This window comes from Branchiostoma lanceolatum, chromosome 1 (assembly GCF_035083965.1).
Source record: "Branchiostoma lanceolatum isolate klBraLanc5 chromosome 1, klBraLanc5.hap2, whole genome shotgun sequence".
In the NCBI taxonomy this organism is placed as follows: domain Eukaryota; kingdom Metazoa; phylum Chordata; class Leptocardii; order Amphioxiformes; family Branchiostomatidae; genus Branchiostoma; species Branchiostoma lanceolatum.
The window spans coordinates 12,301,034-12,325,750 of record NC_089722.1 but is presented as its reverse complement, the minus strand read 5'-3'; the positions used below and the strand labels follow the sequence as shown (position 1 = coordinate 12,325,750).

The 24,717-nt window shown below is 40.2% G+C and overlaps 1 protein-coding gene across 1 annotated transcript in view; it reads left to right on the top strand.

Moving 5' to 3' along the window:
* The window catches only part of LOC136435071 (mannosyl-oligosaccharide 1,2-alpha-mannosidase IA-like), a 50,372-nt gene that overhangs the window by 7,416 nt on the left and 18,239 nt on the right, over window positions 1-24,717 (top strand). The window contains exon 2 of the mRNA XM_066428267.1: window positions 23,714-23,929. Within this exon, the coding sequence (XP_066284364.1) occupies window positions 23,714-23,929 (216 nt within the window). The remainder of the gene's footprint in view (window positions 1-23,713; window positions 23,930-24,717) is intronic.

The following is a 24,717-nucleotide window of genomic DNA, read 5'->3' as shown; positions in this document are numbered from 1 at the left end:
GTGTCTTGAGATTAAAGGTATATAAGTCAATTCCAAATGTCTGGTCTTATCTGATGATAGGACCAAGAAAAATGGGTGATAGTGTACTAAGCAGTTGCTTGTAAATTTTTGATGTATGGGTGTGTTGGTAAGTGTGTATGGATGTCCCAGTTCTCATGGCTGACTGTGCTCAATCACAACATAGGTCTGACATGGTTGGTGAACTTCTATCAGATCAGAATGGTGGACCACTCAGGCAGATTGGGAACTACAATGTAATACAAAATGGATGGACAGAAACCAAACAGGGGTTGGAATGTTTTTTTTCAGTCATGGTTGCGTGCGTACTGGGAAACCTGGGTAACATTTAGGTTCTACATCTCAAAATTATATCACTGCAATTACATACAGTGTGTAATGTTCTGTAGTATCAATTGTATAATTATGTGTAGTAAAGGTCTGTAGTATTGTATGTACTGTACATGTATTGTGTAATGTGCAGGTACAATTGTACGTTTCTGAAGACTGGGATTTCTCATGCAAACCTTTTCGGCTTTTGTATTTGTTTGACATTGTCAGCACATACCACTGGTAGTGCAGGTACATGTATGTAAAGGAAACACCCTTGGTGAATACATGTGTGTAGCTTTCCTCCAAAATTATCTATGTGTACCCATGTAGTCAAAAACTAGGTGCACAGTCCAATTTTGGGTGCACAAAAGTGCATAGTGATAATCTATACATGTTCACCCAGTATTTCGAGCCTAGAGAACACTTTGCAGGAGACAAATTAACTGCAGTGCAAGAAGGTCATGTGTTCTGTGACCCTTCCTTGTCTGATCTTCTGCCCAATTGACTTGGTAGATAGCTGCAGCTGTCTGACAGAGAAGTGTTTTGCACTCTTCAAACCAGATGGAGAATTCGGGGTTGTTTAGGTAAAGTTAGCTTATTATTTTAGTCCACCGGAATACAGAGAAAGGGGTGGAAAATTGGTAGAAAGAAGTTGGGACTATAACTTACAAGATGTTAACCCTCACCCAATGTTATTTTATTTGCACATGTACTTTCTTATAATCTGCACTTTGAAGGTGGCCTACAATTCAATCACATACATATGCTTCCTCTCTGTCCAGCTGTATGTAGTGTTACAGTACTATATGTACTATGTATAGTATATACAGTGCCTGTCCTGCTAAAGTTACAACCAGTGGGAGAAATACTTCCTGTAAGTTAAAACTGGATCAATAGATGTTGCCTGTTTTCTACAGAAAGCCACTGTTGTCTGACCTTCTGATTGAACTATATGTTGGGTATGTACATCTGTTATCTGCCCTATAGTGAATATTACTTGCACATGTACATGTGAGTGCTTGTACTCTGAGACCTTAATAGCTTTGCCGGCTGTGTTTTGATGAGTGGCCAGCAGAAAAAACTCTGGAGGAAGATCTGTGTCATGAGAAATAACACAGAGGAACACGAGATTGATGTTTGGTGAATAATATGTTCATTTTAAACTTTGTAACGTGGTATGTGTAAAATGGTTCATAGCCACATATACATATGTACATGTGAGTTCCCAACTTTAGACTAGACATGAATCTATGCTACAAAATGGTATGTCAATATCTGTGTCTATATCTATATGGCAAGTATAACTGCCCTTCAGCATAACACATCAGATGGATGAATATTTAACGATATATCATAATTCATACATGTATGTCATTTTGAGAAGTTGGATGACTGCAAGTGGGAACTATGTGTAATGGGCAACCTTGATTATTACGTGTCCAATATGGGACAATGGTTGAAAAAGTATTCACAACCCAGCATGTTTATTGCAAAACAAATTTCAGAAATCTGTCTTCCCCAAGGTAAAACATACTGTACCAGGGCTCGAAATTCATTTTGGCAATGCACCCAACCAAACAATTTAGGTGCACAGAAAAAAAATTGGGTGCACAACTTAGAATAAAGTAGAATGTCAGCAAAGTGGAATTACAAAGTTGAAACATACTGGCAATACAGCAAATAAAGTACAGCAAAGATTATATTGCTTTTTTGTTCAGATACTTTTTGTATGCTAGTGTACAATTAAGGGTTAATGACCCGCCCCGAGGTGCATATGGTGTCATAACGCCTGGTCATGTGCTATAACCACCGAATAAAACCACCGAGTGAGCGAAGCGAACGAGGTGGTTTTATGAGGTGGTTATAGCACATGACCAGGCGTTATGACACCATATACACCGAGGAACAGGCGGGTCATTAACGTTATTATCACATAGCCTATCCAAACTGACCCATATAAGAGTAAAAGATACCTGTATGACACATTGATCTCTTACTACTATACATGTTAATGCATCAGTCCAATTTGAGAAATGCATGTGAAAATTTACATTTGTCATTTCTGTGCAGAGTACTGTATTACAGATTTCATTTTGAAACTAAAACTTCCACAGAAAATCTTTCACAACATTACAATCTTTGCATACAAATCATGTTTTCAAATCTACTCTACTATACTCTGTAGGACACCCAGAAGGGAGGATTAATGATGATAATCATTCCTCCCTTCTGGGTGTCCTTCTGATTGGTCAATATTATTGAACACCACTTAGTCACTACCATAGCTCCCTCTGATTGGTCAAAATCATTGAACACCACCCATGATTAATTGAACACCACTTATGGGACTTTTATTGCATTATGGCGTCATAACCGAAGGAAATGGAGGCTTCTGATTGGTTGACGCTATCTAGCTATGTGATAATTAAGGGTTAATGACCCGCCCCAAGGTGTATATGGTGTCATAACGCCTGGCCATGTGCTATAACCACCGAATAAAACCACCGAGTGAGCGAAGCGAACGAGGTGGTTTTATTCGGTGGTTATAGCACATGGCCAGGCGTTATGACACCATATACACCGAGGAAGAGGCGGGTCATTAACGTTATTATCATATAGCTTATCCAAACTGACGCGTAAGAGTAGACAATTTCTGTTTGACGCATAGATCCCTTATACTATATAAGAATGTATTTCAGAATTCACATTTGTCCTTTTTTAACAGAAGATGATGAAGAATATGTACAACTGTTGCCTGATTTATTTATTTCAACCACATAGGATAGGAGGGTCGGTTTCAGGTCAGTCAGAAAATGTTATCATTGAAGAATCTCCCTGCAACATGACCTCAGGTAACCTGAATAGAACACAGGTTCTTTGGCCAGCAGGAAATGGAACGCGCGGAACCTTAGATAGAACGTGGTTTCTTTGGCCAACAGTAAATGGAACACGCGGAACATTTTTGGGAATTTTGAATTTGTTTTCCCTTTTTCATGTATTCTAAGGAAATTTTTTAAGAATTCTAAGACAATAAAGATTTTTTAAACAAGGTTAAGAAAAAGATTCATCAAATAGATACCCCCTCTACAAAATGGAACGGTTATAAAGATTTTTTAAACAAGGTTAAGAAAAAGAGATTAATAAAAAAGATACCCCCTCTACAAAATGGAACGGTTGTGTTCTGACATGACGTAATAAGTGGTGTGTTATGGCGTGATAACAGACCACTTATTGTGGGCAATGGAGGCTTCTGATTGGTCGAGGCCATCTACCTATGTGATAATAGCCTTTGATATAGCCGACAAAAATATCTAGGTGCACCAGTGTACCCACAGGTCAAAATCAGGTGCACATCTCCAATTTTGGGTGCACAAAGGTGCACATGCACCCAGTATTTCGAGGCATGCATACCATAAGTCATATTTCCTGACTTGACATCAATTTTTAAGGGAAGCAATTTGGGTGTACCAGTAGCAGCAGTTCCTGGTGTGATGGGGGAAATCTGAAATCAATGGGTCCAGCAGCGGGAGGGATGATAAATGCCTTGGACTGTAGAAATGGTGCCAACAGAACTTTCTTTTTACTTCATACAGACAGCCTAGATGTTTTTTATGCTTCATCATCCCTTCTTGAGATCTTAGGACATGTATATGATCTCCAAACAGTTGTAGGGTCTTGCCTAGTGTTTTATGTGTGTTTTTGTGACGTTTTACATTTTGTCTTTCTAGTGGTCTTCCTAATTTATAGTTTCTCGAGGCAACCCCAAGGAAGATTAACATAAACTCATGCCGCAAAAATGCATGCAAAACACTAAGCTGGCCCATACAGCTGCTTAGGGATAATCTATTATGTGTAGGTGTAAGAACTGTTTCTCATCTGTTGAGCAGGTTGGGTTCATGTACATGTACCTTTTGCACATGTAACAATATTGTTACCGTGGTGCTAAAATCATGGGTTTTTTGTAGAATCCAGTTTTTTTTTAGAGTTTCAGTAACATCTTGACTTGTTTCCTGAGCCGTGCCAGAAACAGAAAAGGTTTCTTAATCTTAGATGGGTTTTCAGGGGAAAGCAGGTCCAGTGTGAGTTGACTTTTACCCAGAACCTGGCTCCTTATTAGCACCCTCAGGGCCTGATGTTGGTACCTTGCCAAGATGCAGAGAATCAGGGTTTTGTTTGAGGAGTTCGAAACTTGGTGAGTTCCCACAGCCTCAACAAGGTCTCCCCAAGACCCTTCACAACTCCCAGGAAATGACCATCAATTATATTTAAAAAAAGGCAAAATGCTAGAGCTTCCGCCCCCAGGACCATCATGTGTGCTACCTTGGGCCTTGCCTAGCATCATCATAATTTGTTCGGAGATTCCTGCCTCAAGTCTACAGGCATGGCTAACACTGGTCTGGAAATCATAGTTTATACTATAGATCTGAAAAATGAATCAGGAGCTGGAATCTTCTCCCTGTAGATTTTGTTGTCAGAGATGTTTAGGAAAGAGTATGAATTGTCAAGGACTCAAGTTGACTCAAGGGTGTGTATGACATCTATTCATTTTTATAGAATTTGACAAGGTGTGAAATCCTGCTTTTGTGTACATTAGGATATTCATTTTTCTCTTCATTCTCTGGTTTTGTCCTACGAATATCTAAAGCGTTTGCTAAAGTTGGTGACACCTAATAACAGGCGGAATTTGGACACACTCTGTTTAGTTTGCATAGAAAGTTGATGAAAAGACTGGCTGCAATATACCCTGCCTCTTCATGGGGAAAATTGAGGATAAAGCAACATAATATAACCTTAAATAATAGATGAGTTATTCCTTACACTAGACCGGTGGGAGAGAATTTGATACATTTGGATGGTAATAGCGTTTGAAATCTTCTACACTTCCCGGGTTTGCATTTTCACCAGAAATAGTGTTAGGTTGTTGACTTCTTCGTAAATTTGTCTTTGTTTTATCTTTTTGGTTCTTCACATACAGTAAGCGGCCTTGTGTAGGAACCCTACTCATATTGATGAGTGTGGTGGGTTCTAATATGTGCTCATCAAGCTAAGGTGTGGCTGTCCTCAAACCTGGGACCTCCAACTTTAAGTCCCAGGCGAGAGGACATGCATAACCAAAGTTATTGCATAACCAGAGTTTGAATTTCTCCTTATATATTGTTTACCTGGATGTCTAACCTTCACAAACGTATAACCAAAGTTAGGTACTCATTTTCACCTGAGGCAAGTGAGGACATAGGTGTGAAGTGTATTTCCCAAGGGCACAACTTTGGGGCCTGCTAAGGATTCGAACCCAGAACCTTTAGATTCTCAGTGAACAATCCTTACCACAAGGCCACCCTCAAAAAGGGATGTTTTCACACACATGGGCATGTTTGCGTCTTGGTTTGTGAAGGAAAAAAGTCAAGAAAAATTTATATGCATCTTTATGGTGACTCTAACGTGTGTTAAAAAAGGTTTGGGCTTCCAGGTTTACTTCTTTCTAACTTCTGCTTCCTGTACAAACTAGATGTAACGATATGTACATGTCCTAAACTATTGGCTGTGAGTTAGGCATGTAACCCTGGTGGAACTTCCTCAAGTTTTTTTAGTTGTGTAATCAACCTGAACAGACTGTAATGGGATAGACATTTTCTCACCCTCCCTCCCATCCTTCCTGCTCCTCTCTGTAATTGCCATGGCCTGAAGATAATCTGTTTTATCAGTTTCTCACATCGAGCTTGTGGAAGAGCGTTCGCTCAACGTCTACTCCTGACGTCAAGCACACGGATATGGATGGGTGCCCAGAGGCCCACCATCAACCAACTCTCACAGCAAGATAAAAGTTCTTCAGCCGGGAACAAATTCCACACTTTGGGATCGGTGAAACCACCTCAGGAGTCAAGAAATGTTTGCAGCCATTGATAACCAGGGTGTAAGTTCAGACTGATTTTTGGATGAAGCTGTCAAAACTATTAGACATGCTTATTTGAGGCTGAAATTTAAGACAAACTTGAGTTTCCTACAAGGGAAGCTGTGCTAATAAACTGGTTGCTCTAGCAAAATCTATAGTTGCCAAAAGCAAAGAATCAGGGTATACAATGTCATGTATGTTCTTTCCAACACTGCCACTGAAAATAATACTAACACTTGTATCAGTTTTTTCTGGCAGAATTTTGGAATCAAGTCAGAGATGAATATTGAATTTATCTGTCATGAAAAAAGCTACATTTTTGCAATAATCAGAATCCAGTCTTGAGTTGACAGCTTTAGTTTGCTTCAAACAGGGAAGCGACTGCTGGAAGCATCTACTAAAACTAAGAAGACTGAATACCAGGCAATCTTAATCATGTCAGCAGAGTTGACACTTGATCTATGACTGCAGATGCATATATTCATTTATTGAAGTCCTTTGTGGAAGTAAAAGATGAGCTGTTGCAGGGCCATTGATTTTGGGGAAAGTTTGGAAAGTCCCGTGGGCTGCCGTTATCTGTTACAAGTCAGCTGCTGACCCTGGATTGGTGCAACATGCCCAGAGGGAGGCTCAGACTGAAGACAGGCAGGAGGAGATAATCTGAAGAGTTGGAACAGGAGATCTTTATCTGTGTGTGGATTAATGAGCAGGTAAATGCCTGTAGGCCCTACACACCAGCTTGGCTGGTAGAGACAACCTTTGGCACAACACACCAGCTTTGCAGGCATGCGGAGGAAGCATGTTGTTGTATTTTGTGGAATGGCTTGTCACACCTTAGCCTTGCATACGGTTGATGATTACCTTTGCCAAGAAGGTTATGTTTTCGCCAGTGTTTGTGAGTTTGTTTGTCACCACGATAACTCAAGAATGCCTGAATGGACTTTTTTGATATTTGTTATGTGGGTACATGTAGGTCTTGGTGAGATTTTGGGCCCCGAATTTTGGATTTTTCGGCTTTCTATGATACTGCAGCGTTTTTTATACCTCATGATCTAAACATGCTATATAGTCATGATTTTGGAGTGTTTGGGCCCCCTAGTGGCTTTTTTGTAACTACAGGAGCTGATTTTGTTTCAAGCCTTTTGTAAAGTTTCTGCCAATTTTGTTTTTGTGAGCCAATCTTTATTGAGCAAAATACTATGTCTATATCAAACTGTGAGACAAGGTAAAGGTTTATATATACTAGATAGTGAACAATAAGTCTGTGTAACACAGACTCTCCCTGTCCAGGCCTGACCAGTGGTATAGGGCTGCTAGAAACATGGGTTAGTCAGGATTGGGATGCCATGATACCAATTGATGCAGATCCCTCAGTTGTAATTCTCACAGGAATGGAAAGTAAAATAGAGACCATGTGCAGCTATTAGTTTATTGCACACTTGGAGTATTATAGAGTCAGTCGCTAGAGAGAAGTACATTTTTACAGTGCCCTTATGCCTTATGCATGCGTTCATTCCCAAGGTCCTACATGCATATGAAACAACCCTGTTGGAGGAATTAGTTTTGTGGAAATCATCGCAGTCCTTTGAGAGGGCCTGCATGCCCTTTTTCCATAAGGCGTAATCAGGATGTTTTGGACTTCGTAATCTGTAATCAGCCACCCAAAATCAACGTAATTCGTAATCAGTACATTGGCCGTAACGCGTAATTGGTCACTTTGATTCTACGTAAAACGTAGGCAGTTACCTTTATGCAACGTAAAACGTAATCTACTAGCAAAACGTAGGCTTATTTCCAGCAGTCTCCCGGCAAAGTTGCCCCTCAAAATGCAGGAAATAGCATTTCAGAGGGTAAAGATCTCAAAATTTTCCCATGAAACATGCGCCCAGACCCACTTAGTATTGTCGCGCCTCTGGTAAAAAATATGTTCCGAAGGCGTCGCCCCCGAATATCAAGCTGGAATCATTGTGTATTTTTCAATCAAAGAGATGCCATAAAACATAGCTTAGATTACCAGTCAAACGTGTCAAATGTGCCCCTAAAAATGCAGGAAATAGCGTTTCAAAGGGTAACGATTTCAAAATTTTCTCGGGGTGCATGCCCTCGGGCCCACCTGCGATTGTTACATGTACGCCTCCGGCGAAAATATGTCGGGAGGGCAAACAATCTAGCAGAAACCCTTGTGTACTTTTCATAAATGCAGATATTGACCCTCAAAAAGTATTTGAGCGGGTCGAGATTTTACCATTTTCCCAGGTATTCTCTCGGATCCACCTACAATCGCCGGGCCGCTCCGGCGCGATATATGTCGGGACTCATGGCATCGCGCACCATACCATTAAACTCTTGTATATTCTTTTCACTTATAGATATGTCATCAAAGAAAGCTTAGTGTAACAGCAAAATTTGGCACTCAAAATCAAGGTTATAGCGTTTCAGGGGGTCAAGATTTTCACAATTTTCCCGGACGTCTCGGGCCTTCGGCGCTCGACGTGGTCAACGTACGTTCAGCAATATCTTGCTGTCCCCTCCCATACGAAATTCCCTGCCGCCGTCACGGCTACTCATTATAGTTTCTAGGACGGTTTAGTGTGGTCATCAACAAATTCATTGTCACCACAATAAATATAAAAATTAATAGTTTTGATGCAGAACTAGATAGTTGAATCATGCGTTAAGTGTTTAAGTCGGCTGGGAAGCCTCATGATTTAACGTAATTCGTAATCAGCTCTGAAAATTTAACGTAATTCGTAATCGGCGGCGAAAATTTTCCGTAATTCGTAATCACTACCCCCCCATGCAGGCCCTCCTTTGAATGGTACATGCATGTAGGTAGCTCTTTTGGCATAGAGTATGTGTGTAAGGCTAGTGGTGTACATGTAGGTTTGGGCCCCCTAGTTTGATGGTAAATCATAGAAAACAATCAATTTGATGAATTAAACAACATTACCATTGATGTTTTATGGTAAAAGCACCCCAAGCTGAGTCAGTAACATCTCTGAATATATAGCCCAAGTTTATGGTGTTTCCTTTTTATGTGGCGCCCTGTGGACAGTAGTAATGACTGCCAACAGATGACAGTGCAATAGATAAAACACACATGGAATAATGCAGGCATTGATGAGCCTTTAGAACACTGCTGGCAACATCGTCGGGATAGATTTGCCAATAAAACTGAGGTCACCCTCCGAGCATAAATCAAAGCAGCCCATTCGTCTATTATACAATTAATGTCTGAGAGTGACTCTGACTGTGTTTATGAAGCAAACAATACATTATCAGTCAATAAAAACTTTAGTAGAACACAATGTTATCAGAAACAGAAGCTTGCATTTCATACGGTCAACTACATCTACTTACCATTTGAACAATATTGGATAATATACGTGAATATCTTATATCTTGAAACAACCAGGCAGTGTGTGTGTTATTCTATGTGTGTGTCTTGACGATAACTCGAGAACACCTAGATGTATTGTCTTTATACTTGGTAGGTGGGTAGGTCTTCTTGAGACCTCGAAATGATTTCTATGGTACTGCAGATATCTCGTGTTCTGGACATGCTTTACTATACTATAGTCATGTTATTTTAGTGGTAGATAGCTCTTGGTATTAAATAAGAAGCTATACCAACTGAGACACTCAAGTGTAAAAAGCGTACAGTGTAAAACGAAATGTACAGTAGAAAATATATATTCTGAATTGTAAGAATGCTTGGAAAGGACAGAGATCTAGAATCATATGAATATAACCTTCCTTGCCTTGGCAGAGGCGATAACAAAGATGATGGCACAGAAATTGGCTGAGCGCAATTTTCCCAGCAGAAGAGATGAATGTTGTCGTCCTGACCATTATTACGGAGTTTTCCAGGAGGAATGGCCCGTGGAGATAGGATGCCTGGTGGGGGGGAAAATCAATAGAGTCGCGGAGTCTGGAGTGGCGATGATCTATCATTGGTTTCTCGTTGTGGTTGGTTAATCATACGTCGGGTTACATTAGTGTCAATGACGAGAGAACCAACTTCTGCTGAACTGCCTGAGAAGTTCGACAGTCGCCTGGCTGATAATTAGCAAGTTTGGGTCAACGTTAATGGAAATCCAATAAGGCTGAAATAATTCTGTATATTGGTTGTCAGAGATGGCTATCTTATGTTATATTATGCTGTGACTTGCTTGAAAAATCTATTCTGGAAACTCAGGCATCAAAACTAGTAGTAGCTTACCTTTCTACCTGAATAGCAAGCACAAGAAAAGTTGGGTTACCTCCTACAACCTAAAACTGAGGGAGATAGAACAATCTGCCATACCTACTTGTAAGTTAAGGTTTGTACTTTTTTCCAACGTTAATTTTCATCCCATGGAAAACATTCTCCAGATCCTTTCATTTCGTTGAAGTGTTCAGTACCCTGACATGGGCATGCAATCTCATACACATGGCATTTGGTTCTCATCTGTTTACTATTCCTGAACAACATTCGGGAAATAGCTTGCCGTGAAAGATGATGCTTCTTACACAGCCCTGCCATGTTGCTTCCTTTCTTAAGCATGATGAGTGAACATGTCTCAGATACAGACACTGGTGAGTTATGGTCAGTCTTTACCATCTTAGACCTCTGACATGGAGCTTCCTTTCTTAAGCATGATGAGTGAACATGTCTAAGAGGCTGACACCGTGGAAAGGTTTGGTCAGTTTTACATCATTTTTACAGGTCAGGCTAGATAAAGCTGGTGGTTTAAATTTCAATTTCCTTGAAAACACCATTTTGGCTCCATTCATATCAATGATGTCGTCACACCCGTGCACTTTCCAGTAATGGTCATACACGTATGATATTAAGTCTGAGACAAGCTTTCTTAGGATATTTTCTGTTATGTTGGATGAAACTCCCCAATCCTTGATTTGGTTCTTTGCTTCTTAAGCCTGATGGGTGCCTGCTCCTAGACACTGAAACCGTGGAAAGTTTTGTTTGATTCTTTCATTAATCTTGTCTTACAGTTACATGTGGCAAAAGGTCAGGCTACCCAGCCACAATTCCCATTTCTGACTGGGCTTTTTTCAGGGTCACGCCTTTGCATGGGGTGCAACCCATGTCGTCAAAATGGCGACCAACAAGCGTCAACATCGTCCTGTCTTCAAATTTAGTCAAGATGTAGGGACTGCAGTTGTACAACTGTAGAATGGTGACATTACACATCAAAGGTATCAGCTGGAAGGTAAACAACTGCACTCTGTAATATATCTCAACTTGAAGCTAGGTTAGGTTTATACACTGCTAGAAGTTAAAAGAGGAAATTGTGCACGGCACTCCACCACTTGTTTTGATGAGTTACATGTAGGCTCTGCCAATATCGGTGCTTTGGTAATACCACAAAACTTTGCTCCATCAATCTGAGAGGCCGGACAAAAGTTTAGAGCTTTAGAGAGCCATGGTCTCTCGGCACATTAACCCCCTCTTCTAGATCTGGCCAAAACTCTGGAAAGCTGTCTGATGTTTAGGGTCATTGATGACTCCCCGGTAATGGGATGTGTTCCATTGGAAGGCCATGCATATATATGTGTGATAAGTCAAACTTGACAAGCCAGGGACCATTCCTATTCATTGTATGAAGAAATGTACTACCAGGTGGCTTTAAATTTTAAACTTTCGCCCAATTTCCTGAAATCAAATGTCCCTAGATTTACAAATACATGTACCTTCTTTTCCATAGAAAAATAGACAAAATGATGTAAACTTGTTCACTTGGGAATCATACTTTTACGTTTCATCCATTAACGAATTCAAATATAGTCATCACCCAAAGAGCAAAAACAAAGATGAAATCTTACTGGGCAAGAAACACTTTTATTGCATAAATTGCCTTGATGCCAATTCTGGGACGTGCCCATTCAGGTAATGAGACCCTTCCTGGTGCCAGTAGGATATGTAGGGTCCCCTAAACTCATCAGGCACTGATTTATATCTGACTGAGGGCAGCTGCCTGGCCCCCTGGGACCCTGTCAATATTTCAGGTGGCATGGGTGTCACTTCATCGCTTTATGGGTTAGAGAGGAGCTGAATCATTTCAATGCCTCATTTGTTGTCTATAGATCCGGCCCCACCACAATCATTCTTCCTTTACATCCAGTGACTTTCCAGTTACTCATTTCGGCTGATTATCGACAAGTGGTGCCATGAAAAATTGATGCCAATTTCGATCTATCTTGAATAGTGGAGTACTTAACAAGTACAGTAAAAAAGTCTGTGAATGTGGAAGGGAATTGCTGGTCCAATAATTTGAATGGGAGCTGTGGATGAAAAATCAGGTACTGTCAGCTTTGCCCATGGGAAGAAGAATAAAGAGGTCCGGGGTAGAGCCAGGAATGTTAGGAATTGGTCCACACAAAGCTGAGAAATATTCGACAGTTAATTTGAAACCAGCTTGTGTAGAGGAGTTACTTGCCAATTCAATATAGTGGTAGTTTTGCCAATGGGAGGAATGATAATAGATAAGTCTGATGTAGAGCCAGCATTGTCTAGAATTGGTCCACACAAATTTGAGAAATGTCTGACAGTTCACTTGAACTCAGGTTTGGTTAGATGCATCTACAGAAAATATACACAAAAATATACGTAGTAGTTACTAGTACCTAATGATAAGGCTCCAGTAGCTGTATGTAGGTTTTTCTTAATGAAATGGCAGTTCTGCCAATGGGGAGATGAATAAAGAGTTTTTTTTGGGGGGGTATAGCCAGGATTGCTGGGTATAAAAAAGGTAAAAGGTACATGTAGTCCCAAAGCCTTCTTTGAGGTCTTAAGAGCAGAGTGTTGTTATATACTGTGTCTCCGGCATGGCTTTTAAAGGCAGACCCATCCCCCTCCTTCCACAGTCTTTTACCTCCCCAACCAAAATCAGGTACCTATTTTTACACCTGGGTGGAGTGAGGAAAGTCATGTAAAGTGCCCTTTTCCAAGGACACACCATCTAGCCAGGAATGCTTAAAGTCAAACCCATGACCTCTTGATCTTGTGTCTGCTAGCCTAGATGCTTGGTGCCCAAGAATGTCGTAAATGTGAAACAGTTCATTTGGAATCAGCTAGCTACATGTGATACAGCTAGGGAAGCAATGTAAAGATAGACAATGAACCAAAAGTGGATCTGGATATGAGTGAATTGGGAATGAAGTAGCTGCGGCAGTCTTACCCTAGGGGACTGAATACAGGAGAGACTTGTCTAGGGAGGTACAACTGGGAGTCTGGAATTGTGAATGGGCACATTTAGGGTGAGACAGTGAATTTGAAACTAACAAGCACAATTATTGATAACAATCTCTACTGTTGTCTGGGTTGAAAAGTGTGTCACTTTGATTCTTTAAATAGTAAGGCATTAGAAAGTACAAATGTAAATGATATGAACATGCTCCAATCAAGACTGCTCAAACAACCTTCAACCCTACAGTCTGATCTGGATCAGTTATGCCAATGGACGTCAAACAACCATATGCTACTAAACGACTCTAAATGCCTTGCTATGCACATCACATTCTGTCGTAACTATTCCCCTCTGCCACCACTGCGAGTCAACAACACACCACTAGCTGTCGCCCCCAGCCTCAAGATCCTTGGACTTCACATCCAGAACAATCTTCACTGGGACGTCCAAGTCAAGCAGATGGTGGGAAAGGCCGCAAAGAAACTCTACCTCCTCAAAAGACTTAAAAGGTTCATGTTATCGCGTAAGGACCTCATCACGATCTACACGTGCTACATCAGACCGATCCTAGAATATGCTGCTCCTGCCTGGACCCCTGGCCTCACCAAAGTGCAAACAGAGAAGCTCGAACAGATTCAAAAACGAGCCTGCCGGATCATACTGGGCAACGACTACGCTGGCTACTCCCACGCCCTGCAACAGCTCGGACTCACAACACTGGCACAAAGAAGAGAGGACTTGTGTCTCAACTTTGCAAGGTCTCTGATGGAGTCCAACTTCAGGGACTGGCTACCAAGCACAAGAAGGGACATATCCGGTCGTAACACCAGAAATAAACTGAAACTCAACACACCACTCTGCCGCACCAACAGACTCAAAAACTCTCCGATTCCGTACCTTGTAACCCTGCTGAACAAGTGACTGATCTCTTTAACGCTCCCATGTTTTCTCTTCTGCAATTGTATCAAACAGCACAATTCTGTCACAAATGTTCCAATGTTTACTGTGTCAGCTGTCCTTACAGCGTTTTATGTGTTGCTAATTCAAAACTTATTTGTGTTTTATAATTGCGCCATTGACATTATTTAAACCTTGTATATAATGATATCGTTTTTAATGGGAGCTCAAGTGTAAATATCTACCCAATTCAGACTTGCAAGTCTGCCACGTAGTATTTTCAATAAAGTCTCAAAGTCTCTAAATTCCTTTAACAAAACCACAATTTTCATATGTATATGTAGCTTTTCATGCATAAACTTTATGATAAAGGTCTTTTTGAATATAAAGGCACCATATTAAAAACCTTACATTTCAACTTCGAGTTCCATCTGTTTAGCTGCTGATATTCTCCTGCTCTTGAATAATTTATTTGCCGTGTCTTCTTGCTGATGTACATGTATATCTTCTGTGGATGGGCTGGCAATATTCCGATAAGCATCATCAGTTCAAAGTTATGTGTGAAACTAAACAACTTATCTTCTATTTTTGGGCCTGCCTGTGTTGGATAGCGAAGTGCTTGGTCATGGATTATGTGAGTCATTCAGGGAGTAGCATGCAGTTTATTAACCTGATGTAATCTGTAGGTATGTGTGGGTGGAAGGTGCCGGCAATGTGTCTTCATTAGAGCTCTCCAAGTTCATTCTATGGATGACATGTACATGAACAATGTATATATATGCATAGCCTGCATAAGACTTGGGCCTGCTTTCCAAAATAATCTGAGATAACAACCTTAGCTGAGGGAACAAATCCTTTTTTTTTAGTTATTTCAGATGACAGTTCAGCACCAAGGACATGTATAATGTATAGATTTGAACTTACTGAAGGAGCAACAGTTAAGGTAGCTACTGGCTGAGTTAACATTGACCAGATGTTCATCAGTCTATTAGCAGCTTGTTTCAAAGAAATGTTATTTCAAATGATACTTTAGTACCAAGGACATGTATGTTGTGTAGATTTGGACTTCCTATAGGAGCCACAGCTGAGATAATTTAACAGCCTTAGCTGAGGCAACTGGTCAGATATTGATGGTCTCTTATCACAAGTGAGTGTGTTATTTCTGATGGAAATATTTTATTGAATAACATTTCAGTACCAAGGACATGTAGGGGTGTCCCTATGGCTCAACTGGTAGCGGCCTCACAGTTCTGCTTCTGTTTCCAATAAGGCAATAACTTAGAGACCCTGGTTCGAATCCTTTAGCATTTTTTGCAGATGAAAAAACTTTCAGCTGAAAACATCAGTATGTTTGTGAATTGGCTTATTCATAAATAATTTTTTTAAAGAAATCAATGCACTGTGGGGAATGGCACATTTTCTAACGCCTATTTGAGGCTGCAGGCAGGACTTAAACACCTTAAATGTGGTTGTGTGGTCTGTCTGTGACCGTTTATTGATCGTACAGGAAATAGCCCATATCTGTCCAGCTTATGTTGTCTATCAGATGATTGGTCAGCACCAAGGACAGGGTTGTTTTTACCCCAAATGAAGGGAAAATAATGACAGGTCCATTCCATGACCATAAGCATTCTTCACTTGTAAGAAGTCAAAAACAAAAACATTCGCTAGGCTGTTGAAAACCTTCCGTCTACTGTGGCTTGTTGTTATACTGAGGGCTGCAGGCAACACTTAAACACCTTTAGTACCACGTATATCTTTGTGTGGTCTGTCAGTAACTGTTTATCGATCGCACAGGAAATAACCCATATCTGTCCAGCTTATGTTGTCTATCAGATGATTGGTCAGCACCAAGGACAGGGTTGTTTTTTACCCATAATGAAGGGAAAATAATAACAGGTCCATTCCAAAAGCATTCTTCATTTGTAAGAAGTTAAAAACAAAAACATTTGCTATGCTGTAGAAAGTCCTGCATCTACTGTGGCTTGTTGTTATATTTAGGGCTGCAGGCAATACTTAACACCTTTAGTGCCCCATATGTAGCCGTGTGGGCTGTTTATTGATCGCAGAGGAAATAACCCATATTTGTGCAGCTTATGTTGTCTGTCGGATGACGAGTCAGCACCAAGGACAGGGTTGTTTTTTTTAACTGTACCAAAGTGAAGAGAAAATAGTACATCCCAAAAAGCATACTTTATTTGTAAGAAGTTTGAAATAATTGACATATCAGCACCAAGGACAGGGATGTCTTATCACCATAACTAAAGCCATGAAGGTAAATATTTGCATTCCAAAAACATGTTTTGTTGGCTGTGGGGAATTTTTGTGTTCAGAGCTGCCGGCAACACTTATTGTGCAGACCTCAAGTGTCGCATACTGGGAGTGGTCTGTCGACAGTTGTTTTATTGAGCTAGGAGGAAACGACCAGCAAGGTTATGCCCTGACTTTCGTCCTCCTGAGGATATTTGAAGGATTCAATTCTCATCATCTCAAATATCAGTTTTTTTTATGGAAGTTCACAATCAATAAAAAATACTTTTCACTTCAGCATTTTTGCTGCTGAGGTAATCTTTTGGCTCCAAATCTGTATTGATTCTATGGCAATATGGAAAACATTAGATTTGATAAGATTGTCAGAAATTTTGATAGAAATTCTTTAGGTTTTTGATAATAAAGAATTCAAAAGAAATTTGCCTTTTCAATTGATTTGTTGCTTTATTCATTTGCTGTAATTAAATTTGCAGATAGACTGATAGAGTCACTAGTTGAAATTCAGGACTTCCAACAAAATGCCCTTGAAATTTGGAAAATGACATTTCAATTCCTACGTGACTAGCGCTAGGTTATGTGTACGGAATCTAACGGCAGCAATTTGCATTTTTATGACTCTTGTGCCATAATCCAGCCAGTCTTCTGGGTAATTAAGGACCTGTTTTGTCTTAATTGTTCTTATCTTAGATGCGAGTGCTCTTAAGTGTGCCTAACAATTAGAAATCGAGGCCACACAGCTAATTAACAATTAGAGTGTGCACAGATTTTGAACCAGTTGTAAAACATACATGCAAAGAAAACAATGGGTATGGTTATTATTCCCTTTAGTTTTATTAGAAGGTATATGGAGAATGAAGTTCTGATATTTTTCAGTTTTGATCTGAAGTCATATCCTAAAATTCCAGTATTTTTGTTAATTTTTTTTGGTTATCATGAGATTCCATTTATTGTTTTTATTGCATTATTTTGCATGTACCCAAAGGCATTGTCTTAATTATCGTTAATGGAACAGCTAATGATACATATGTATGATTCTGGTCAACAGCTCAGATTTTTTATATATGATTATGAAACACCAATCTAGCTTTGAATTAATGTTTCATTAATAATTCTCTAATCCTGAAAGTCATATTTCATCACACAAAGTGCACAAACATTTAACGCACAGTCAGCTTTCCTCACAACCTGTTTTGTCTTTGAGCTGAAATAAAATCCATAAATGAACAAGCGTTCCTGTGGAGGTTTCTAGTAGCACAGTTTGACAGTAATGTGGCGACCAGCTACACTGTATCGACCTGCTTAATGATCTGTATCCCTTCTGTACACACTGGTGAAGTCAATATATAACCTCAGCGGTGCAGAATTCTCGTTGGAGGGAGAGTCTGAAGGGTAAATTTGTACATGTGAGCCCCCAACACACTTATGGAGAAGAGTAGGGGTGGACCAGTGTGATTTGCTGTAAAGGCGAGCCGTAGGGAAACTGCATTGTAGTATTTGTACTACTTAGTATTGCGCTTCAAGTTTGATCAAAGATAGAGAGTTCTCACTCTACTTTAGGAAAAAAATGGTCACATTTTTTTAAAAATTCTTGACAAAAATCCACAAATAATTTTAGGCATTCTCAATCAATGTAATATTGTGAAAATTGCTGCTTTTAAAAAAAATTATTGCAATCTGTAAATGCTTTTCTCAAATCAATATTGCTTTGATTGCTATACTTGGATTGGATTCATCACCCAAGAGTGAAATACATGTACATATGAAGATATCTGGAATGCAGAAACTCCCATTCTGATCACTGTAATTGCTGTAGGAGGTTATTAAGCACCACCTGCGATTTTAAATCACCGCAGCCCTTCGGCTATAACCCCCATTACTGGCTTAATCCGACTGTTGCAATGTGGGCCTAACGAAAGCTCAGCAGGTGGAAAATCAATGGAAAATCAAACCCCCATGACTCCCCTGACCTCCCTGCAAACTGGGCTGACATCTCCCCCAATTCTGCCTCATTAATTTGTATTTATGTCGGGTCTAATTGCTTTAGTGCAGTGTGCTGGTGGTTAAATGGGGCGGGTTGGTGACCTCGGGAAATAATGAAGATTAAAATGTCGGAGTAATTAATCATTGATTGGATGATTCTGCTCTTCATTTGTCTGGGTACAGTAATGAGAAGCAATCAGTGACGATACTGTCGTGGAAATTGGTGCTGAATTTATGGCATTTCATCATCGAATGTCCCCGGAATATGACTAATGAATTGTGATGGATTGTAAAATGACAACAGTAAAATGTGGAAGGATGATGGTGATGACTGTAATCAGAGCTGGAAAGGAGGCAGGTTTAGCTACATGTACTACTTACTGTGCATTTGTTTTGCTTAATGCAATTTAAATTGCACCTGTATAGATTTGCAAGAGTCTGACACCTAAATGTCCTGAGAAATTATACATCCAGTTAATGCGATACACCTTTTCATATAAATGGATAGATTTCGTTAACAGTCAGACGTTTCAGATAGTATGGGGAATTATGTTATCGTTATTATTAAATCAGATATACCAGAAATATGATCATGACAACTGAAGTTTCACTCTGTGTGTAATTGTAAAAAAGAGGGAGACTTTAGCAACAGCAGTTGTTTTTACAAATTAAGACTACGTGTATCTTGACAGAATTGCTTAAAGTCTCCCATGTAGTAATTGTGAATTATGGTATGGCGTCCCTTTATAAACATGACTGGAAGGGACTGAGTGTGGCTAATGAATGTGAATGGTGTAGTTATGACTGCAGTAAGAGGTGTAGAGAGCGAGGTTTTAATGACTCCAGCTGGCATTTTCACGGGTCAAAACTTACAATAACTTTGGACTAAAAGCATCCCGAAAGAAAGGAAAAGAGTAAAAAACATCCGAGCAACTATATGTAGCTTGTCAAGATGATGAAAAGCATTCAACATGTCTTTAAGGTTTTAAGGCAAGTTATATCTAAGGATGTCCATGTCAGTGCCTAGGTGGTGCTCTGGATAGTTCCAGTAAAAGTAAGTGATGCCTACGGCTACGCATCATCATTCTTACCTACTCCTGAGCCCAGTGCATTTGTTTCCTATCCTCAGGGACACTTAAACTGTGTCCTTTCACATCCCAGGTGTAGAACTAAAGTGCTTCCCCTGGATACTTTACATCCTCTAAATCGCCTCACCATCCCTAGTTGTAACTTCTTACAGTACTTTTGGCTCCAGTGGTAATGCTTCAGATGTTTCCACTAGCTTTACTCCCTAAAGCCAGCTTTGATGTGTCCTTGGAATTCTGCCATTTGAAATGTAGTAAAAGTCGAAGGCGTCTTTACCAAAGTTCCTTGTCTCTCGGACAAAGTAATTATAAGAAATCCAAGATATTTAATGGCTTGTCAATGAGTAGCTTTCTTGAGACTTAAATGTGTTCACATTGTTCTTATTCGCACATGCCATTTGAAAATTTAGAAAAACAGCAGAATTTGCAGTTCTGGCAGACTGATGAATTTAACCAAGTTGTTTAATGGTTTCCATTGAACTGACTCATGCCTCTCTAGCAGAAAAGGCTGGCATATAATGTTGGAGAATGGAGTACCAGATCTAGACAACATCCTTTTAACGCTTTGATGTAAGAAATGATGAAGGCAGATTTGATTTTTATCACCTAATGTGAACCAGTAATGGCAGTTTGTGTAACGATACTGTCTGGCAGAGTTGGTTTAGTAGTGCTCAGATGACACGCTGATGGCTGAAATGTCTTTTGAAGCTTCCCACGGCAAACGAGAAGTGGGCATGAAGGATGGAATGACAGGAGGCAAATGTGGCCATAGCACTACCATTCCTGCTGAGTGTGTGGAAAATGAAAGTGCATTTGGCGAGCAAAATCATACACATAATGTATATTCTGGCACTTTGATTCTGAATTGTACACCCCTGGTTAATGGTAGTTTCAGTACTAGTTTGACCATTTGTGGGGTGGGCTACGGGATATAGCCTTTTAAGTTATAGGTCATCACATTTTGGCAAACTCTGGATCCAGCTGATTAGAGGGATGTTATAAAGGATTGGCAGCCATTAGAGTTTTAGAAGATACAGGGCAAAACCTTCCTATCCAAGGCCTGGCGTTCATTCTCTTAATGCTTTTTCCTTCCTGTGTTCCTTGCTGCCCCTCAGTTAACATTAGACACATAAGGGTTTTCAGTAAACCTGTACACAACAATGAAACAAACTAATGAAAACAAAGCATTATCAGATCTAGCAGAAATTAAGAAACTGCCAGTGGCCTCCCTTCATCTTGCATCAGGTACATTTGAGTGAGAGATAATCAATACCCAAAGCTTGTGTCAAAGCCACCAAAATGGCCCCAAGCAGCATGCAATCAAGATTGGCGAGATAGAAAAACGCTCCCACAGCAATTACCACCGTCTGATTCCCCCATCTTCCCCCGGCGGGAAAACGGCTTCGCTACCCGCTGCGGAATAGGTTGCCGAGCGGCTAAAGCCCTCTCTTGGTATCTAATGACCTTCTGCGCAGTTTTCAGACCATAATGTGGAGAGCATTGCGTTTGGCAAGCTGTAGGTCTTGCTGCGTCCTAAGCCTCTTTGATGACATGGGAGAGTGTGTGAGTTGAACAGACTGCAGAGATGGCACATTCATTTCACATTAGGGCAAACTGGGGATGTAGAAGAAAATGGTGGGGATAAAAGTGATGGTGTTTTCCAGCTACCTTTATTACCTGAGGAAAAAGGGAGACTGGGTATATTTTGCACTGATGTTGCTTTATACATTCCCCAACTCATACTAGGTACTGTTATACATTTTTGCAATAAGCGGCAAAGTCTTCTGCGGGAGGAAGAAGTTGATGTTTGGGGCTCCTTATGGTCAAACTGCTGGACAAACATGAAACACAAACTCAGAGACTGAGATTGTCGTCGGCTTTCTGTGCCACTGTAAAGAAAATTTAGCCTCTCTTTAGAAGTTTGGTTGAGTCATGGTAGAGCTGGTGATGATATAGTCTAGAGTTACAGCTGTGATGTCAGACTCTGATTTAGGTCACTGCAATACCAGCATCAGTAATCTAAATTTGCAGGAGGCTTGACTGAAATTGCCTTTTAGTAAATAAGCTTAAGTAAGTGAAAGAATATCTGTGTCATCAGATAAGTCTTTACATGCAAATGACAGCTTGATTGGTGTCTTATCTTTTGTCTTATCTTTCATGCTTTCTGAGAAGTTGGTAGCTGTATACTTTCGTATTAAAACGTTGAAATGCTATATCTTAGTGTAAGCTTCAATCCATGTGCAAGCACGTCCAACCCCCAGATGATGGGGAAAAGAAGACTTTAAACCTGATAGTGAGTGTGAGTCAGTGAGTGTAAGCTATGGCTCACTCAGTGGAATTTCTCTAGTTCAATATGCCTTGAGGAATAGGGAATAGGTACAGTACTAGTACTGCACCTAATCTGAAAATGTGGGTGCACAGAAAAACATTAAGTACTGTTGCACAACATAGAAATCAAGTAGAATGCCAGCAAAACTCAAGTACAAACCTTCCTGCCTCTCTTCAGAAGATGAATATGAAATTCTGATGCTTACTTTAAGATATCAAGTCATACAGCAAACGTTTTATTCTGACACTTTAATGTCAATAATATGCTGTATACACACAAATTACTACTGTACAGTAATACTTTTACGTGTGTGATCCTACATAAATACAAAGGTGCAGCAGTGCACCCCTCGATAAAAGGTGCACTGCTCTAATTTTGGGTACACAAAAGTGCTATACATGTATACTATATATATATATGCACCCAGTATTCCTAGTGTCCTGTATGCTCTTACTTTCCTTCCCCTCCTTCTCTATCTACCTTTAACCTGATTTCCTTCCTGAAACTCGATGCCTCCCCCCACCACCACATGAGGCTATATTCATTATTGATGAGTATTAAGTAGTTTCCTGCTGACCCACTGGCTGTTATGAGCTGAGTTGTGTCCATCTTGATGTAACATGGCAGACACAGCAGCGATACTGAACATGCTTACAGGACAGTTCACACATTTCCAGGCAATCTGCCAATGTATTGATCCGGTACTAATGCTTTACCTGACCCATCAATTTCTGGCATGGTGTGGCATAATGATTAGAGTTTCTGCCAGAGAATCAAAATGTTCTGGGTTCAACCTGCTGACATACCATGATGTTGCGCCTTTGGGAGAGGCACTTAACACAAATTTCCTCCCCTCACTCAGGTGAAAATGTAGCTTCAGCTATAGAGACATCCAAACGTGTTTTAGGAGATTCACACCACGAGCATGTTGAAGAACCCACCACACTTATCAATGGCATCTGCCTGAGAATGCACTCACATCTAATCCTAGACTAGAGTGTAAAAAAAGTTGTTTTTCATGATTCAGATATGCATTTGATATTTACCTTCTGAGGTTTATCAAATAGTGTTCACAACGTTTAAATCCAACCAAACTTTTCACTTGTGTTGCAAATGATTAATTTGTCTTGTTTAAATAAATTCAGGATGTTATGATGTTGCCTTACTTAGTATTCATGTCAGACTTCCATACAGCCAATGTTTGACATCAGTTTCATAGAATTAATCTTCAACTTCAAAGTGTAAAAATTGGGATGTGCATATATGTGGTAGTTAATTGCATCACAGATTCAAGTTTGATGTTGCAATTTCCCAAGTTATCAGGCTTCATCCACAAATTGTGACGCTTGAGTTTGCTCTCAAGAGGTAATCACCAATTCCATGACTAGTCTTGACAGTCTGCAAATATGACGAATATTCTCAATTCTCTTCCTGGGAAGTTTTACTCCTCATGCCCTTTTGTGTATGTGTATTGTTATGTATTCATGCATGTCAACCGCAACAGGAAGAACAGGTTTAATTTGTAAACTAATAGTGAGACAGACTCAAACTCTAGATCTTTCTCAGTCGATCACTGAAGAAAGGTAGTGGATGCTACCTGAAACGTCTGACCGTTAACAAAATCTATCCAGGTGCTTGAATAATTGTTATGTTTTATATCTTATTACCTGGATGTCTAACCTTCATCAAAGTAACATGTATAGTCATTTCCTTAAATTGTGTCACTCTTCTTCCCTTACAGATGATGAAGTTTGCATGGGACAACTACGTGCAATACGCCTGGGGGCAGAACGAGCTCAAACCCATCTCCAGAAGAGGCCACTCCGCTAGCATCTTCGGCAACTCGGCGATGGGCGCGACGATCGTGGATGGTCTGGACACACTGTACCTCATGGGGCTGATGGACGAGTACAAGAAGGGCCGTGATTGGATCGCAACCAACCTCAAAATGGAGGCGGTAAGTCTGATGTTCTATACTTTGTTCTCATTGCTTGTTGGCCAATGTGTTTTGTTTTGTTTTGAATAAGCCAGATAGGGTAGTTCTTGTGAAAGTGATCTAGAACCAGTTCAGGTGACTGAAAAGGTAATCTTACACTGGTCGAGACAGAGAAGACAAAACCATGTATAGTAATTACAGGTTCCTGGCTCTTTTCAACAAGTACAATGAACAGTGTACTGCAACTTAGCATCCCGTCCAGAGAACTGCAACCCATTCCAGTGGCAGTGTATATGTTGGGTGACCAATCAGCCAGGGTTCAGACCCCCAACCTCTTGGTCCAGACTAACCACTGGTCATTGCAGGGTACGGTATGGCCTTTACTTAATCTTGAGGACTCACATTCGCCCTAACAGCCGCTTTTCATGGAGGTCAAGGGGTCAAGCAATACAGAAGAAATACATAAAAATCATGGCGCCACACTGTTTTCAATTTATAGCAATCGAAATTCAGTCATTCTGTAGAGCTTGCTCTCCACTGTATCTTCTTTTACAGCCTAACTTCAGTACCACAGACAGAGCCAATGGCGGTGCTGTCTGTGGTACTGAAACATTTACTGCTGGTGCTGATGTTGTAAAACCTCTTTGTTATGACCTATTGGCAATTAAAGCAAGTATTGAAAGCTACCAGCAGTTAATCTACTTATGCTACACTCGTTGTCGTAAGTTATAAGAGATGTGTAGATGTTTTAATACTGAAATTTATGTGTTTCATTACTTTTACATGTGCTGAAGAATATGTATATATAC